At 37.9% G+C, this 19269-nt stretch overlaps 2 protein-coding genes across 4 annotated transcripts; one reads left to right on the top strand and one right to left on the bottom strand.

Moving 5' to 3' along the window:
- Positions 1–12433: 12433 nt before the first annotated feature.
- On the top strand, positions 12434–15976 carry LOC106342366 (THO complex subunit 5B). The gene is made up of 8 exons (XM_013781279.1): positions 12434–12758; positions 12832–13113; positions 13282–13618; positions 13697–14040; positions 14142–14404; positions 14647–15244; positions 15321–15449; positions 15523–15976. Exons 1-8 carry the CDS (start codon positions 12510–12512, stop codon positions 15778–15780), a joined length of 2460 nt encoding a protein of 819 aa, XP_013636733.1. The 5' UTR covers positions 12434–12509; the 3' UTR covers positions 15781–15976.
- Positions 15977–16345: 369 nt separating this feature from the next.
- LOC106341255 (ABSCISIC ACID-INSENSITIVE 5-like protein 8) lies at positions 16346–18345 on the bottom strand. 3 transcript variants are annotated; one of them, XM_013780059.1, is made up of 5 exons: positions 18255–18345; positions 17091–18160; positions 16927–16998; positions 16784–16816; positions 16346–16563 (listed from the first exon to the last, which is right to left on the bottom strand). In XM_013780059.1, exons 2-5 carry the CDS (start codon positions 18129–18131, stop codon positions 16501–16503), a joined length of 1209 nt encoding a protein of 402 aa, XP_013635513.1. In that variant the 5' UTR covers positions 18132–18160; positions 18255–18345; the 3' UTR covers positions 16346–16500. The 3 variants fall into 3 exon arrangements, with proteins under 3 accessions (XP_013635513.1, XP_013635514.1, XP_013635515.1); XM_013780060.1 differs by lacking the exon at positions 16784–16816; XM_013780061.1 differs by lacking the exons at positions 16346–16563; positions 16784–16816 and having other exon boundaries at positions 16950–17024.
- Positions 18346–19269: the final 924 nt, after the last annotated feature.

Below are 19269 nucleotides of genomic sequence, written 5' to 3' on the forward strand. Positions count from 1 at the left end.
TCACCTTTGTGGATTGTTCCCAGAGGAACTCAGGAGGCATTGTGAGAGACCTATAGGTGCAGATTGGTAATGCCCTAGTTCCAGTAGATTTCCATGTCTTGGACATCAAGCTGAACTGGAACTCTTCTCTATTACTTGGGAGAGCCTTCTTGTCAACAGTGGGAGTAGTGTGCAACTTGCATACCAACCAGTTGTGTCTAACACTCATCGATCCTAATGCCCACTACGACCCCATCCCAATGAAGAAGCCACAGATGACCTCCAGAAGAATCAATGATCCAGGAATCATTGCAGCTTGCCACTGTGGAGCCGAGTACGAGACAGAATAGTCAGCGTCGATCGAAACACACACTGCAACATCGATCGACAGTGCCCATAGGAAATCGACCGACACCCCCCAGGAAGAATCGATCGACAGTAGTCAAGGAGAATGGGAAAACTACTACTACATTCCCACAAAAGCAACACACACCATGCATACAGAAGCGTATGATGAAGATTATGAGGAAGAATGAGCTATAGAGCAAATAGCGACTCTTGACAAGGAAGATAGACTTATCCATCATTCCTCTTGGAAAAGAAAGTCGCCATCAATCTATAACTACGGTTCAACATCGATCGACACTCAACCTCACCAACCAAACCACCTTCGAGCATCGACCGACAATGCCTACTTTTCATCAATCGACACTAACGTCGATGCTACCAGAGATGGAGATTACTCAATTAGCAGTTGGGCAGATAATCGCTATCACGAGAGCTACGCAGTAGAGACAACATACCGTGAACAAGGAAATGATGAACTTAATGAGGGTTTCACATACGAAGAGCTTCTCAACATGCAAAAACGCGATGAAACAGATCAGGATCGAGCAGCTGCTTAGGAAAGAACACGCTTCAGCCATCCAATCGACAGGGAGAGCCGTCCATCGATCGACACCAATCATTCGAAATCGATCGACACCAATCATTCGAAATCGATCGACATCAACAATACAACATCGATTGACATCCGTCCAAAACCAAAAACCACTGTAAGCGAAAAAGATAAATCTGATAACCAGTATCTAACTCCAGATGAATTTGGTATTTTCAGGGACCCAGATGGCTACGTAAGAGCAATAGACGGACGTACATTGCATGTATCTCGAGAGGACATCGCAGACATCCTTCAGACAGCTAATGGAGCAGACAACCTGTTCATACATCAACGCAACATTCCTGAACACCAACAGCAGGCTACAAAAGAGTTCTATGACACCGCTGGTGGCATAGACAAAAGCTTCAAACAGAGGACTCACCATCCAACTCAACCATCGATCGATGTTGACGTCCCAACATCGGTCGATAGAAGACTAGAATTCGGCAGAAGAGCTTTTGATCTTTTGGGTACCAGGAGATTCTACTGGGAAGAGAAGGATGAGTATGGAATCTACAGAGATGATCAGGGATACGCCAGAGATCTAGATGGACACACCATTCGTGTTCACAGCAGAGATATTAGAAGACTTCTGGAATGAGCTTCAAGAGCATGGAAGCTACATATGTCTTCCTGAACATGCTAGCTCATTCACACAGACCAAGCTGGTACCAGAGATCTACACCAAGGACGAGATCAATGAGATGTTCTATGGAGTGTGTGGAGAACACTAGAAGAACAAAGAAGCCTTCCAGATGAAACTTGATGGTGTCTACTATCCACTGAATGATAGTATCAGTTGGCTGGCGACTTGCATGGAGGAGATGAAACAAGACATAGCCAGAATTCAGAGCGCGACCGACGTTGCTCGACCTACATCGATCGACAACCACTTACACACATCGATCGACAGTCGTTTAGGCACATCGATCGACAACCGCATACCAGCATCGGTCGATGCCAACCCACCACACCCACATTCGATAAAGTCTCAACCAGATTTTCACACCAGGGCAGAGATAGATCAGATAGTAGAAGGGATCTATAGAGCTCTGGAATCTACAGAAGAGAGGCTTGATAGGAGATGTGATGACATCTATTTCCCTATGGATCTTAGCATTAGTGCTTTGACCTCAAAGATAGAAGCTATTCAAGGGGAATTGGTGAGACATCACTGATGAATGTTGGTTGATTTGTTGCTGCATCAACAGATATCAGTCGACAAAGCTTCAACCCGAGGGAGGCTAGTACAAAAGATAACATCTGACATGTCTGATACACACAACCATGGAGAGGAGATCTCAGCTGATACTTACGCCAGACTTATGAGACATCAGTTCAATCTGGAGAGTCTTGGAGATAGATTGCATAAGATAGAAGATGCAACTACAATAATGAAGGACAAATGGCGCAGAGGAGATGAAGCAATGAGAGACTTCACTGGTACATGGTTCAACAAGCTCAAGTAAGATATGGAGACTTGTTTCCCAACAAGCGCCAACTTTCAACATCACTAGCCCAATCACCTCCAAAGTCAAGCAAAATGACTATAACAAAGCGCTGAGTAGGAGGCAACCCACTATATGGTAAGATTTATTTAGTTTTTATTAATATATTATTTGTGTTGGCTTTTATTTATTGCAGGTCATAAAAAAAACAGATCCGAGTAGACGATTTCCCTTAGTATCGACCGATGAGACACTGTCGACATCGATCGACAGGACAGCACCTGCATCGACCGATATCAACGTCCTTATATCGGTCGATATCCATTCCGGTTTGGTATATCATTCTAACTTGTTACATTGAGTACTTTTGATTTATTATTACCATAACTCCGACTGAATTTACACTGGGGACAGTGTAATTTAAGTCTGGGGGAGGTTTACTGGTATTAGTTTACTTATGAATTATAAAAATATATTTTCAAACATAAAGTTTTTATTGAGTCAAGAAGGGGATAATGGACTTATTAGATTTTTGCTTGTTATCTAACCACTTTTTAGCACCGTTCTAGATTTATTGATTGCAGATAGTACTAAAGATACTAAAGTGGATCAACCTGTCAACTATGTTACACTTGCTGAGATTGTTTGAAGGAACCAAAGCTGACCTCCAACACTAAACTTGACACAACTGCTTGTCTTGGGGCTTGGTATACATGGAATCGGATTCTTCAAACAAGTCTGGAAGGTAAAGCTTTGTGTAGATAGATTTATCACCCTCTCTCTCTCTCTATTTTTGAAATATAAGAAAAAAAATATTTATATTTATATATATTAGAGATTTACTTAGGAAGGAATTCGAACAGGACTTGGTGGCTACAACCATTAAGGCTTGCTTCACAAATAATCCTAGGATATAGGTCAAAAAGAAGTGAACAGGACTTGGTGGCAACCACCATTAAGGCTTGATTCATGGAAGTCTGTCCAATCTAGGTAAATGATCTTGCAAATATAAGCAGACTTTAACTAGGAGAGAAATTAGTAGAGAGAGAGGATAGGAACTAATGTTTACCTGCAGGTCTAGATACTTGTTTGAAAGTCCTTGCATCCTGTGATCGATACCTCCAAGGTAAAGCCTACACTTTATTTATGTAAGAACTGAGGTTGGTAGAGGGGATTGTCAGACATGATTTGCTAAGTTGTTGACTAGATGAAATTGGTTGCTAGACTAGGATATGGACATATGGTATAGTGTGACTGTGATTATGACTTTTTAGATGTGGATTGCAATATTGTAGATGTTGATTCTAAGTTTTAAATCATGTGAGTTCCTGCTGTTTTAAAACCTCTTTCAGAGAGACTGCCTGTTTGTTTTGCTTGAGTACAAGCAAAAGGGTAAGTCTGGGGGAGGTGATAGACCACGGATTTAACCCACGATTTGACTCATTTTCGTCTATGGTTTATAGGTGTTTTTATTATCTATTATTATATTATAGAGTCTATTTATTATATTTATAAGATCAGGAGTGATTTGGATTTCGAGCATTTTGGAGATCGAGCTCGACCATCGGTCGATATTGGAGGAGGAATATCGATCGATGTTCAAGTGTGAACATCGATCGACAGCGAAGCGCGCAGAAAGCTCGTTTGGTCACATCCGACTTGAAGCCCAAGTCTTCACCAATTTACAAGATTACCCCTGACGAGTTTTAACCTAATTATATAAAGTTTGCCACCATGTTAGAGGCAATGGTACTTTTCTTTGTCTTTAGTTTTATTACTTTCAGCAAAAGTTTTTAGGATTGTGATAGATTGGAGAGAAGATTCAAAGTTATAATTTGTGATTGGAACTCCATTTATATTTATTTTACTATTCTATGAAGTTTTCTAACCTAATTGCTTTCATGAATTGCTTGGTCATGTCTGAGTAGTTCTACTGTTAGATTGAGGGTTTAAATAGGTTATGAGGGATTATCACCAACTATAGATTGCTGAGTTGAGGTAAATGTCATTAGGATTGTTCATTAATGCTTGTTTCTAGATTAGCTACCTAGAACTTGCCCTAGGATTGATAGATAAAAGCGAGAGCTTCATTCTCATCCTGAAAACATTCTAACTGAGCCAAGTTTCTTGCTAAGAGTAAGGCGAGAGCTGATCTAGTGAGCTTATTAAGCTTCATTCAACCTGCGCATAAAGCTTAACTAGAAGCGCGTCGATCGATATTCATATTGGATAATCGATCGACGGAGCGAAAGGTGTATCGACCGACATCCCTATAGGATTATCGATCGACACTGCTATTGATCAAACACATCTGCTTGGGTCATTAGATCTAGTTAAAGACGAGTTCAAACATGCGATAGCTGATGGACTTGTTGAATTGACAGTTGAGCTTTACATTATAATACATGCAACTCATTAGACATCTGTAGGATTATAATTCCAAGTTTCCTGAATAGAAACCCTAAGTCTAGTTATTTCCTTTTAAGCACCAAAACCTCAACCAATCAATCGAGCAATTACTTGCTCAACCAAAACTGCAAATTTATATTTTATATCTTAAAAACTTCCTACTTAACAAATCATATTAGATCTATTAGGTTCCCTATCTCCCTGTGAATACGATCCCTAAGTACTACAACTCGACTTCTTATTTGAGAGAGTATAAATCACTCCTTAGAGTAATTTGAGTGATATCAGAGATCCTCCATTTGTTGTGATCGAGCCGACCGGAACAACCAATGCCCATTGATCCAATGGTTTGCAACATTTGAAGAGATCGGGATACCAGTTTGACGAGGTCTGTTATGTTCAAAGAAGGTGATTAGTTGACCAAACTTAGTCCACGGGTCCAGCCATAATTTAATGTGCGTTCCTTATCCTGGAGTTATACGTATCCAGCGGAGAATTGTTTCCCTCACAGCTAAGATCTTTTTGAATAACCAGGTATGGTTCTGACGAGGCCTTAGCACCCAAATGCTCTCATCTTTTATAACATTGTCTTGAATCCATGCAACCCATATTGACTCTGATTTGAACAGCAGTAGCCAGAGAAGTTTGTTGGTACACGTTCTGTTCCATAGCACCAAGTTCCTGAGGCCGAGACCTCTATTTTGCTTTGGAGAAGTGACTTTCTCCCAAGCAACCGCGCCACATAGGTACCCTTCAACGCGCGCTTCCATAGAAATGCATTACACATTTTGTCTATTAGTCGAATACACTCTTTAGGTAGTATAATGTCCCGCACCAAAAATTGGTTATTCCTGCTATAACCGTGGAGATTAGTACTTGTCTACCTGCAAAAGACAAGTATTTAGTTGTCCAAGAATTAATTTTTTATTTCATTTGGAGCAGGAGTGGTTCACAGTTCGCGATGGATACCTTCTTGGTGTTGAGCGGAAGCCCAAGATAGCGGATAGGGAACGAGCCTGCAGAGATGCATGTGGTGGAGACAATGGTGTCAACTTCAGTTTCAGACAGGCCAAAAGAGAAGAAACATGATTTATCAATGCTGATGGCAAGACCAGAAAGGGCTTTGAAATCATCCAAAACTTGCAAGATCGATTGGACAGAGTCCAAAGAACCATCCGAGAAGATTAAAATATCATCAGCGAAGCATAAATGGGTAAGTCTTGACTCCTAGCATCTTGAGTGATAACCAATTCTTCCTGATTGTGCTGCATCATTAAGTTTTTGAGAGAGTGTATTCATTACGATCCCAAACAGGTAGGGAAATAGAGGATCACCTTGGCGTAGGCCCCTAGTTTCTTTGAAAAAACCATGGACTCTACCATTGATGCCAACAGAGAAGCTCGGAGTAGTGAAGCAAGATGTCAGCTAGCTGATGTAGTCTGCAGGCAGGTTCAGCGCCTGAAGACATGCAATGAGGAAATCCCATCTTACAGAATCGAAGGCCTTAGCAATGTAAATCTTTAGGGTAAGTTTTTTCTCAGTTTCCTGCTTGTGGTAACCTGAGACTAGTTCAGAGGCTAGTAGACAGTTTTCTAAAAGCAACCTACCTTTGATGAAGGCAGTCTGGTTAGGAAGGATGATAAATGGTAGTAGCGGCTTAAGACGATGCACTAGAAGCTTAGAGATCACCTTGTAGAGGGTATTGCAACATGAAATGGGTCTGTAGTCCTTGATAATGGTAGCGCCTGGGAATTTGGGTAGGAGAGTGAGGATAGTGGAGTTGGTTGAGGATGGAAGGAGGGAAGATTTAAAGAACGATATGAAGATTTAAAGAACGATATGACTGAATTGATGACTTCTTGGCCTACTATGCCCCAAGCAGCTTTATAGAATCATGATGTAAAACCATATGGGCATGGGCTCTTGTTCTGATTAAGCCTGAACATAGTTTTTGTTATGTCTTCAGGTAATGGGATCCTCGATAGCAGAAGAGCTTGAGCTGGGGAGCAGCAGAATCAGTCAGTTATGTCCAAGTCAGCAACCATGCTAATCATCAGTGGTGTAGTTTTGGGGGTCTCTGGTCCTAGAATGCTCAGGAAATGTGCGACAGCAAGATTTCCAATGTCTTGAGGTGTAGTAGCTTATATTCCAGTCGTGTTTATAAGAATGATGATTGCATTGAAAGCCTTTCTTGCTTTAGCCACTTTGTGGAAGTAGCTTGTGTTAGAGTCACCACATTTCAGCCAATTAATTCTAGAAAGCTGTTTATATTATTCTTCCTCCCTCTTTTCAGGAATTGGAGCTTCTCGTGTAGTTCCTTCTCGGCAGCATAGTGATTAGGAGTAGGTTGTTGGAGAGAGAATACATGCGCATCAGTAAACAAGTTGTTAGTGTCTAAAACTCTTTTTTGGATGTCTGAAAAGTTTTCCTTGTTTAGAAGCTTTAATACCCTTTTAACTATTTTTGCTTAACACTCAATTGGGAGAGAGAGTGATTCTCGTTTTCAGTGCAAATAAAGTTCTCCATAACCAGGTTTAGGAAGTCAGGGTGGAGGTTAAGGTAGTTGAAGAATTTGAAAGGCTTGGAACCAGCAAGGGGGTGGGGCGATCATGTTCAATGCAACATGGAGTGTGGTCAGAGATATCAAAAGCTAGAAAAATGGTCAAGCTTCTAGGGTAAGCATTAAGCCACTCTTCGTTTATCAAGGCTTTGTCAAGTTTTTTGGCTACTGGATCTTCTGGTCGTTTATTAGACCAAATGAACTCTGAACCATGGTAACGCAGGTCCTGGACTTCCAGTTGGCTGAGGCAGGAATTGAAATATATCATGGGGCTTGTTATCTGAGCGACAGAAGGAGAGGAGTGTTCCGATGGATGACATATTTTGTTGAAATCTCCTCAAGGAGCCAGGGTTGGGAGTTCAAGGACAGAGAAGTATGAATCTCCAGGAGCTCGACCCACGGCTCATTTCGCTGGTCAGTAGTGTTGTATGCGTAGACTGCAGTAAAGAAAATATATGGGACTGAAGGATGATCAACCCGGATAGTGAGAGATTGTCTAGATTGGTGAAGAATGGTGATGGAGAGGGGGGCTTTCCAAACGAGGATAATCCTGCCATCAGGGTCTGAGGCGTGGTTAGAGCAGAAGGACCAATTTGGGCAAAGGGTATTCATTATTGGGTTCAGAGATAGTTCTTTTACATGGGTTTCTAAAAGGGCTCCTAAACTAATATGGTGAGTAGTAATCCACCTCCGAAAGTTTGAATGTTTATCAGATTCATTAATACCTCAGACATTCCAAAAAAAATATGTTTTCTGACATATAAAAAAAATTGATTTATGGTCATCCCTGTTTCTAGGAAAGAACCCACATCGGGGAAAGTAGATTGAAAAGAAGGAAGGGAGGGAGACGCAGAGAGGTCAGAAAATAGGTTAGAAAGACATGCAAAAGGGTTAGGAGAAAGAAGGTGTTTTTGAGGTGATGATTTGGTCTGAGGAGGATGTTTTTTGTAAGTTTTTGGGATGACAGGTCTAGAGTGATGGACAGCGGGGAGGGCGAGGAGGTGGATGATTTTTTCTCTGGCCAAGAGGTTAGTTTTTGGTGAGGATTGGGCCAACCAAATATCTGAAGGGGGTGGAGGATCCTGATTTTCTACACTGTAGACATGAGTACAGAGAGGTGAGGAAGGAGGGGTTATGATGACACCAGCATCAGTGAAAATAACCGATGGGCGAGTTTTAAGGAGAGGAAGAGATGAAGCCAATTCATGAGGAGCTGAGGAAGGTCCAGAAGGGCTTGAGCAAACAGAGGGTTGAATGGTAGGAAGGGTAACTTCACTCGTAGCGATCATGGAGTTTTGTGATCCCAAGGCCCTTGGAGAAGAGCCATGATGACCAACAGTATTAGAAGAGGGAGAAGACTTCAAGAGCAGATTTTTGAGCTGATTGTCCAGCACAAGCCACAGTAGGATGGGGAACTTGTGAGGTCTTATTGGCTGGAGGAGGAGGAGGAGGTTTGAAGTGAGATGGTTTCCATTTAATAGATGGACAATGGCTTTCAAGGTGACCAATCTCCTTACAAGAGGGACAAATGGGTGGAGCCCAAGGATAATCAATGGTGACTGTGACTACTTCCCCATTATCCCTTTCACTTTCTCCACATTTTGGCAGTGGTTTGGTGCAGTCAACTCTACATTTGATGTGAGCTACATCAACTTCAAGCGGGTAACCAAGTAGATCTCCAACTCTACTGAGACCCTCTTACGTGTATAGATCAAAAGGTATGCCTTTGAAATGAGCCCATAATGGAATAGATGAGAATGAAGGTGGTTGAGAGGCTACTTTTGCAGACCATTGAGCAACATAGAACATGACATTACCAATATGCTTTAATTCTTGTTCAACAATTTTCTTTCTTAGGGTTTAGTTGGGAATCTTGACTAATATAGATCTTGACTCTGGGCCAGGTGAATTTCAAGCTTCATACCACGGCCCCAAATGTGGGTTAAGACACTTTGGACTTGAAAAAAGCACTAGTTTTCCCTAAGAAAACACCGATAACAAAGTCTTGATGAAGATCTGCACCTTTTCGAAAAATAGAGTCAGGAATTTTGATACGAGGTGTGCCGTTAGCCGAGAAGCTTAGGTTAGCAATCTTCTTTAGCTTTTTATCTGTTGATTTTTGAAGTTATTTAGCCTAGTTAGCAGGTAGCGGTGGAGAAGGAGACTGAGGGCCATTTTCTACCCTAACTGCAGTATATGTACCAGTGTGCGACGAAATGTCTGTTTTTTCCTATGGAGTAGAAGCAGTAGTGTTTGCTGATTCCAGCATAGTGACATCCTGCACAATGTTTGCAGGTAGAATATCTTTCATGGCATTTTTCTGAGCATCAGTGTTAAGGTTTTCAGCACTATCCATCGAAAATTTAAAGTTCGTATGTTCTTTTGAAACAGTAGTGACAGTAGCAACTTCTTCACTTGGGTGCAGCGAATGAACAAGAACCGAGTCAGAAACAAGGGAAGAAGAACCCAAAGAAGAAGATTTCACTAAGGAAAGATTCCAAAGAGAATGAAAGTTGGAAAAAGGAACAGAGTTGAAAGGGGGGGGGGATGGGGGAGAGGAGAGGAGAGGAGATGTGGGAATTTGGCTGTGTCAGGTCGGGGATGAGGTGGGTGAGGTAGTGGCCGGAGGGGTACTCCAACCATGGCGGCGGCGGTGAGGATAAGCTTTGGGAGTAGGGTTTGCACGGAAAGCGAGAAGCTAGAGAGAAAAAAGGTTTTTCTCACTGTGGTTTGTTACGTTGTTTTTTTCCATTATATATGTTTCGTTTCTAATCAACGTTGACTGGAGTATTATCTACTCTAGATGAAACACATTAACAAACTTGTAAGTTCAATGAATCAAGAAATTTAAAATGTCTTTTGTATAGTGTGTTTTCCTATTCTAGCATTGTATCTTTTCTTTTTAATTTTCTTTGGAGTTTCACAAAAAAAATATCATTGTATTAGTGATTTTTTTGAACAACCATAGCATAGTATGAAATATAACATTACAAAAAATAACATTTTTTCAATTAAGGGAAAACAATGTAATTACTAAAAATCATTATCATCTTACAATATTTTTTTGCTAGTACAACATATGAATCGTAATTATGTTCAGAAATGACATTTTTTCCGGTCAAAACTTTTTTTTGATGTGAATATAATAGATCCTTAATGAAAAATAATAATATAATAGATCCTTAACGAAAAATCTTTAATTCTCTAGGATAGCTATTTTTAAGTTTTTGTCACAAAGTAGTAATCAATGAAAAAAATGACTAAAATAAGTTTTACTAAGAGCATCTTCAAAAAGGAACTCTATTTTGAAGTTTCCAAAACTCTATATTTGAAGTTTAAAGGTGTTCTTCTCCAAAAGGAAAACTTTAAACTCACCTTCAAAACTATTTATATTTTATAATATGGTCCTTATATTTGTCATAACTAATTTGAATTCATAAAACTTTTGTAAATAACTAACACATATATAAACATATTACAACAATATTAATTATTAAAGTATTTCATCAAATATAAAATTTTAAATAAAATAACTTAATTAATATTAAACTTAAAACAAAATAGAATATTATTTCATAAAATGATTTTCGTAATACATATATGATCTATTAGTGCATTTCGAAGTAAAAATGGCTCTCCTCATTTTTACTTTGTAGATTACGAGCTAAAGGTTGTTGAAATCGGATAATATTGATACTAGTAAATACATTAGATCGGAACAAGAAAGTAAAAGAGAAATATAAAATATTGCTAAAAGACTAATTTTTTTCGGTGATATTAATACTCGTGAATATATTTGATATGAACAAGAAAGAATTGTACGAAAAAAACATGAAAAACAACAACAACAACAACTAGGGGTGGGCACTTCGGTTATTTTCTCGGTTCGGTTCGGGTTCGGTTCGGTTTGGTTAGTTCGGTTCTAGTATTTTTCCAACCGAAGTAAACCATAGTTTGTTTGGTTCGGTTTGTGTTCGGTTTGGTTTGTATTCGGTTCGGTTTGTATTCGGTTCTTTTTTGGATCGGTTTAATTAGATTCTTCTTAGTTTAATTTTTCTAAGAGAAATTATGTTTTACAACATAAATTATGTAAACATAACAATTTATGTAAACATAACTATGTGAACTAAATTCAATATAAAACTGAAACAAAAACTTTTAAAAAGTCACAAAAATATATATAAGAATTAAAACAAATGAAAATTAACTAAAGTAAAAAAAAAATCCAACATCATTAGTAATGTCTCTTATATCATCAAAATTAAAAAGCCTGCAATAAATGAAATATTTTAAATCAAATATTTTGATGATTACATATTAGGTTAGAAGAATATATGTTAATGAATAAAAATGGAAAATATGTGGTTTAGTATTAGAATTTTAGTATATTGGTATTACTAATTTTTTTAATTTAAATAACTACCAAAACACATCGGTTTCTCGGTTCGGTTCGGTTTAAAACCAAACCGAACCGAACCATTCGGGTTAGGGAAATCTTCAACCGAATGGTTTGAAATAGACTTTGGTTCGGTTTGAATCGGTTTCGGTTCGGTTGGTTCGGTTTGACTCGGTTCGGTTCGGTTTTTTTGCCCACCCCTAACAACAACCATCTTCAGTTACACAAAAAAAATTTGGACAATATTCGAAAATTTGAAGGTTTCGGATCAAACTGACCTGACTATTAGTGTTGTTGTAATATTTAAATTTGTGTAATAGTTATGTCTTCATATAATTTTTTAAAATCTTTTTGTTAAGTTTTTTTTGTATATTATTGTTGTCTAAATCTAGCTTAAAATATTTTAAATCTTATTTTAAAATTTTATTTAATTTTATGTGTAAAATTTAAAATATGTAAACAAAATTAAAATATTTATGAGATATAATTTTTTTAAGGATTAAAACAATAAAACATAAAATATTATGAATCATAAAAGTAATGTGTGATTATAGGGACCAAAATGCAAATAAAAATATAAAACTAGTGAAACTTCAAATATAAAATTTCGCTACTCGAAACTGTCATTTAATTTATTTTTATGGTAAAAACTTAAAAAAAAATCTATAGTACCGAATTGTCGATAATAATAATATGATAAAAAGAAAAAGGAATGCGAAAGCGTTTAGAAAGAAAAGAAAAGAAAAGAAAATAACAAGGGGGGAGAGGAAGGAGGCAATGGAGGACGGCGAGATCGAGGAAGGAATGGTGACGGCGGATGAGTATCCGACGTCGGAAGCAGCGATGGAGACAGTAGCAACGCCGAGAGAGCCGGTGAAATCTCCACTGGAGTTGCTTCGAGAGAGCAAAACATCAGTGGAAGAAATCGTAGGGAGGATGCTCTCAATCAAAAAAGAAGGAAACAACAAATCCGAGATTCGAGAACTCCTCACCCAGATGTTCCTCAACTTCGTCAACCTCCGTCAGGTTTCTCTCTCACCACACTCTTCTCCTCATCTCCATCACGTGAAACTTAGGGTTTTCTTCTTCTCTTCGGCAGGCGAATCGCGCGATATTGACGGAGGAAGACAAAGTGAAGGCGGAGACGGAACGAGCGAAAGGCCCAGTCGATTTCACGACGCTGCAATTGCACAATCTCATGTACGAGAAGAGCCATTACGTCAAAGCTATTAAGGCTTGCAGAGATTTCAAATCCAAGTATCCAGACATCGATCTCGTTTCAGAAGAAGCTTTCTTTCGTGACGCTCCTGAAGATCAATCTGTTGCAACTGATACTTCCCGTCTTTTGATGCCCAAAAGGCTCAATTTTGAGCTTCATCAGGTTCGTTCATGTTCATGTTCATGTTCATCTACATTGAATGTTTTTTTTTTTTTTTTTTTTTTTTTTTTTTTTTTTTTTTTTTTTTTTTTTTTTTTTTTTTTTTTTTTTTTTTTTTTTTTTTTTTTTTTTTTGTGGAAGTGATTGTATGTTTATGTGTTTTTGATTCAGAGGAAAGAATTGTGTAAGCATCGAGCGAGATTGGAGCAAAAGAAGAAGAGTTTACTAGAAACCATTGCGGAGCGCAAGAAGTTTCTGTCAAGCCTTCCTCTACACCTCAAGTCTCTCAAGAAAGCATCCATTCCAGTTCAGAACCAGTTGGGTATACAGCACACCAAGAAACTGAAGCAGCATAGTTTAGCCGAGCTGCTTCCTCCTCCCCTTTATGTAATTTACTCTCAGCTTTTGGCACAAAAGGAAGCTTTTCAAGAGAGAATCGATTTGGAGCTACTTGGGAGCCTTAAGGATGCTCAAGCTTATGCCAGACAGCAATCTAATAAGGACTCTGGTAAGTTGTTGTAAGAAAATTTACTCTCTTCTGTGACTCAACCGAGAGGAAAGCTAATTTGGTGTTCTGATCTTTTAGGCATGTCGAGTAATAATACAGAGAATTCTAGGTTGGAGGATGATGGACCTGATGACGATGATGATGGACAAAGGAGAAGAAAGCGGCCTAAGAAAGTTACTAGCAAAGAAGGATCTGACAAGGCAGGATTATTATACCAAGTTCACCCTCTCAAAATTTTCCTTCACGTATATGATGATGAGACTCCTGATACGAAGTCCCTCAAGCTTGTTGTTCTCAAGTTTGAGTACTTTCTGAAGCTGAATGTTGTATGTGTTGGCGTTGAAGGCTCTCCAGATGGACCAGAGAAGAATATATTCTCTAACTTATTCCCTGATGACGCTGGACTTGAGCCACCTCATCAGGTAAACTTTGTTTTTTCGTTTTAAGTTTTTTTCTTACATGTGACTTTTGACGACTTTATATTATCAAAGTACATACCCACTTGTCTTGGTATGGTATGCAGTCAACCAAGCTCATTCTTGGTGATGGTCAAGTGTTTGATGAGAACAGAACTTCAAGGCCTTATAAATGGGCACAACATTTGGCGGGGATTGATATCTTACCTGAAGTGTCACCTATTTTATTCGGCCAAGATACTCCTGATAACGTTGACACTGCTAAAAGTGATGCGTCTGTACCTGATCTCTCACTGTATCGCCAGCAGCATAGGGTGGAAACAGTGCTGCAAAGAATACGCTCACGGAAAAAAGCGCATCTGGCTCTTGCGTGAGTCCCCCCCACTCTATATGTTTTTCATTTTGGTTAAAAAAACTATGAGAAAATTCTAGAAAACCATGATAATCGTAAGTGCGTCAGGCATATGCTTAGTATGCTTTAATAGCTGTTTTTCTAGATAACTTGGCTGTCAATACCCTTTGTAGCAAGGTCAACTAGCTTTCATGGGTAACTATTTCTGTTGATATGTTAATTTCATTGAATACCTTTTTATACTTCTACTGGCTTTACAGGGAGCAGCTTGATATGCTTATGAAGCACGAGTTGCCTGCTGTGAACTGCGAAGACGCTCCATGGGCATTGCATAAAGCTCTGTGTGCTTTGGATTCCTGGTTACAGATTCGATCTTCAGCTAGTAAGTCGTGCTCTCTGACTCTGAGTAGTGTGGAACAAGTTCCAGAACCTATGGAAATCGATGGGGATAGAAGATCTCTTTCTGGTAAGGAAGATGTTGAAAGTATTCGGGAAGACGGAGAACTTCCTTCTTTGGTCACAGCTACAGCTTTGATAACAACCAGCTCTGATCAAACCCCATCAAAAGTATCTAGTCTAGCAAGGTCTAGGCAGTTGGCTTTGATGACAAAGAACCTGGATTCTCCAATTAGCAGTAAAGGAAAGTCACCGAGTTTCAAAAAGTATGAAGATGATTTGGATCTTGTTTTGGATGATGATAGTGAAGTAGATGAGCCAGCTGGGAAAAACGAAGCGCGTGTTGAAGCGTTGGGCTCTGTGAAAGCTGATAATTCATGGGTAGATTATGGTGCAAGGGAGTTTGCACTTGTCTTCTCCAGGAAAACAGATGATGGAAAATTGTGGAAGTTAGAAGCAACGGTACATATTCTAAAAACACTATATTCCTTTTATATTTTTCTTCCTCAAAAGTTTTAAAATTGATTTGTATTTGCAGGTCCAGATTAGCATGGAGTATCCTCTTAGACCTCCTTTCTTTTCTCTGTCTCTCCATACTTCTTCTGGAAATGACAACTGGACAAGTGAGAGCGATCATTACAACGAACTGCGTGCTATGGAAGCAGAGGTAAACAGTATACCAATTTTTACTCGATGAAACCAACAGTGCTAGCTTCTTAACCTTTTCTTGGTTGTATCAGGTGAACCTTCATATGTTGAAGATTGTACCTTCAGATCAAGAAAATTATCTCATATCTCATCAGATCAGATGCTTGGCAATGTTGTTTGACTATTACATGGACGACCCATCCAAAAGAGGAACAGCCACAAGTGTGGTTGATGTCGGTTTGTGCAAGCCTGTAGACGGTAAGCTTCTTGTGAGATCATTCAGAGGCAGAGATCACCGGAAAATGATCTCATGGAAGGATAGGGGATGTGCCTCGGGTTATCCATGTTAGAGATTACATCGCCACTCATTTCTCTATATTATGTTTCCCTGCTGTTACAAACAAAGCTTTTTAAGATAACAATTTTTGTCCTGCCCGGTTCCACATTCTATATTATTGTTGGTATGATGGATCATGGAACAGTTTTTATTATTGGTTTAGGGAACATGAACAAGAAAGATCCAATGATGGATAAGTTTTCAAGTCACTTATGTGATCCAATGTGGTAAACGGTGCGATCAAGAGACTCACACTGGTTGTATGCCTTGTTGTGAATTCATCTGATTATCTGGACGAGGTTAAATAGATTTAATTTGCTCGACTCTTGGCTATTGATGTATGAGCAAGTATGAGTAGGAGAAAGTCTTAACCTATGATTGGGAAACCAAAATGTGACAAGTGTTTGGAAAATTTATTGGGAAGCTTTTCAAGTCTGCAAAGCCCAACTGACATCTCTATTTAAAACGGATTTGATACATACTTTCGTTTTTAGATTACTATTATATTCTTATAAAAATAAAGCAATGTCACTAATTATTATTTGTCTCTGGGTAATAGTAGATTTTTGATACGTCCCTAAACCATGACAATCATATGATCGTCTAACGGTACCCAAAAAAACAATGTCACAGCGACTTATAAATAGTAGCTAATTTGGTCATAAATAAGCAGAAACATAATATGAAGAACACACAAATTTATAAGGTATAATCCTCGAACCCCTACTACTGATCACTGAATGTTCGATTTCGTTCTCCTCAGCCGTTTCCTGGATCCGTTAGTTATCTCTTTCCCCTGTTACCAATTTAGATAACTAAAGTTAGAACAAAGTTTTAAAGCTTTAAATTACTAATCTTTTTTAGTCTAATTATTATTTTTATTTAAAACAAAACCCACTTTGACATCCCTGAAGTAAAATAAGATGTATTACAAACATATATAGTTTGATAAATTACATGAACAAACACACCCAAAAGTGCAAACCGAAAAAGTGAGTATAAGTTATATAGATTACCAGTTTGGTTTGCATTTCCGACATAATTTTTGCCTGTCGATCATTAAAAAGTTGTCGTGAAAAAGTATTAGGGAAGCAAATGTAGACGTGTTCTTCGTAACATTTGCATATGTAAATGCAAATGTTATGACATTGTTACTTACCTGGTTTTTTAGTAGCTCATGATTCTCTTTCCTTAACTTTTCAGCTTCAGCTTCAAGCTCCATAGTTTGAAGCTATAAAAGCAAAACGATAAGGTTTGCTGTATTAACATAATCAAACAATCAAGACGTGTATATAAGAAGATGTCAAACTTCTTTTTTTTTACCATCTTTCGAGCTCGTGATCGTGCTGCTGATTCACGGTTCTTTATCTTTCTCCTGTGTGTTTTCTCCACTAGTTTCTTCTCCGCGGCAATGCCATTGTTCCTGTTCCTATCCCTCACGCTATTACTTACAGTAGTGGTGAATGTAAACGGTGATACTATTGATGAACCAGCATTAATCTTCGGTATCCCATCTAATACTGGAAATGGCGTAATTTGAGAACATACTTCTACACCCATGGCTCCACCAGGAGCTGGTGCAACGCTTTGGACCAAAGTTACGTTATTTTCATGGTTACTTTTGTCTCCAGTTTCCATGTAACTATCTCTTATACCATGAGCATTAACCTGGTCACTCGTAAATGCGACGTGTGTTCCATAACCATAACCATGTGGTTTCGACATGATAGGTTGTTGCGGTTGAAACGGGTTATGTTGTTTTTGTTCTTGTCCAGACGTAGACCCATTCACATTTGTATTCAAATAAGGACCATGAATTATATTACTTGGAACAGTATTAATATTGCCCAGCACATCAGAAACCACTGGTTTCTGCTGAAACTCCACACTCAAACTTGTGTTTGGAATACCCGAAATCGATGATGGGTGATGAATGGCCACAGCACGGGTTAAAAATTGTTCCAGAGTGATATCTCCTAAAGTTGGCTGCTTCTGAATCTGAGGAATGTTTGTTCTTCCTCCATCATTGCTGGGGTGTTGTTCTTCCTCTGTGATATATTTCCAAACTTCATCAACAGTCTTTTGGCTAAGTATTCTAGGCAGAGTTATTGACCCTTGCCTCTGTAATCCCTCGTTCACACCGTTAGTTGGAACTACGCCTTGTGTTCCTTCAGCACTATATATACTCATAAGCAATTCTTCCATGTTCATTGACCCATAATCTTTTCCTAAGTTGTTCTGAATCTGGTCTAGTGTCCTTGAGTATAGTGATCCTTGTTGGCTCAAAGGAGCACTAACCGGTAGTCTGCTCATCGCTCCCCGCGGACCAGTCCCCATGGTTTTAAAATTCCAGTTATTATCCATTTTGGCAGAATCCAATCAAATGATATCACCTGCTATATATCAGAGTTTAGTAATGAATATAATTTTTAGAGAAAAAACTTCAATAAGAGAAAAGATGTCTACGGCCTTAGAAAACGATTTTACCTTGAAATGTAAGAGTTTTTGCGATCAGAGCACCGCCGTCCCAGAAACTAACTCTGTAGTATCAGATCAGATCATACAAAACAATAAGAAAAATAAGAGTCCAAAACCCATTTGTAAAAATAGAGGTAGACCCAAATTTATGCAACAAACAAGAATCTTTTTCTCACAAGATTCAGTGAATCAAAAGGTAACATGCAATAATAATAAAAAAAACTAATTTTAGTAAGCACTTCAGCCAAATGAAGTAAGAAATCTGGCCATAAACTGCATAACTAAATTAAAAAGGCAATATAAGGAACAAATATTCTCACTTCATTTTATGTTTATTAGTTATAAAAGTTACTCTGTCAAGATAAGAACGATTTAGATCAGTAGATAATTTAGTAAGTTAAATTTCATACTTTGAACATGCACTACTAAAAAATGTTTACCTAAATCATTTTTTTTAAATAAAAGATGATTAAGAAAAAGATCTCTCAGTAATCTAACTAATTTTAATATATATTTTTAATATATATCTCTATATTATTTGAGAATTCAGTATTTTATGTGTCGCACTCTCATTAAATTTCAGAATGTTTAATTACATAAAAACCATTCATGAATTAAAATAATTATATCTATTTGTCATTATTAAAAAATAATTTAATTTTCTTTTTAAATGATTTTTAGCTAACTTTATAATTATAGTTTACTTTTATTTATATTTTACTAAAAGACATATAATAAAAAGGAAATATTTACTAAATTTAAAACATATATTTTTAATACATAAAAGTGATTTCATATGAAACGTATATTAAATAACAAAAACTTCAAATAACTCTTTGAAATCAATCATCGAGAACACATCTTTCTTTTATTAATCTTTCAAAACACTTTTGGTTCATTCAACTCAGTTAGTATATTATCTAATCGTGGGATAGAATAACCATATACGATAGAACTTCTATAAATTAGTAATGTTAGGATTTTGATATTTTATTAATTTATAAAGATATTAATTTATAAAAAA

This window comes from Brassica oleracea, chromosome C4, assembly GCF_000695525.1.
Source record: "Brassica oleracea var. oleracea cultivar TO1000 chromosome C4, BOL, whole genome shotgun sequence".
Taxonomy (NCBI): Eukaryota; Viridiplantae; Streptophyta; class Magnoliopsida; order Brassicales; family Brassicaceae; genus Brassica; species Brassica oleracea.

Excerpts from the sequence above, each read along its gene's own strand:
- LOC106342366 (XM_013781279.1), top strand. The coding sequence starts at position 12,510 with ATGGAGGACGGCGAGATCGAGGAAGGAATGGTGACGGCGGATGAGTAT. Across the intron at positions 13,114-13,281 it reads TCAATTTTGAGCTTCATCAG|AGGAAAGAATTGTGTAAGCA; the intron begins GTTCGTTCATGT and ends TTTTTGATTCAG. Across the intron at positions 14,405-14,646 it reads AAAGCGCATCTGGCTCTTGC|GGAGCAGCTTGATATGCTTA; the intron begins GTGAGTCCCCCC and ends CTGGCTTTACAG.
- LOC106341255 (XM_013780059.1), bottom strand. The coding sequence starts at position 18,131 with ATGGATAATAACTGGAATTTTAAAACCATGGGGACTGGTCCGCGGGGA. Across the intron at positions 16,999-17,090 it reads GATCACGAGCTCGAAAGATG|CTTCAAACTATGGAGCTTGA; the intron begins GTAAAAAAAAAG and ends TTGCTTTTATAG. Across the intron at positions 16,817-16,926 it reads ATGAGCTACTAAAAAACCAG|GCAAAAATTATGTCGGAAAT; the intron begins GTAAGTAACAAT and ends AATGATCGACAG.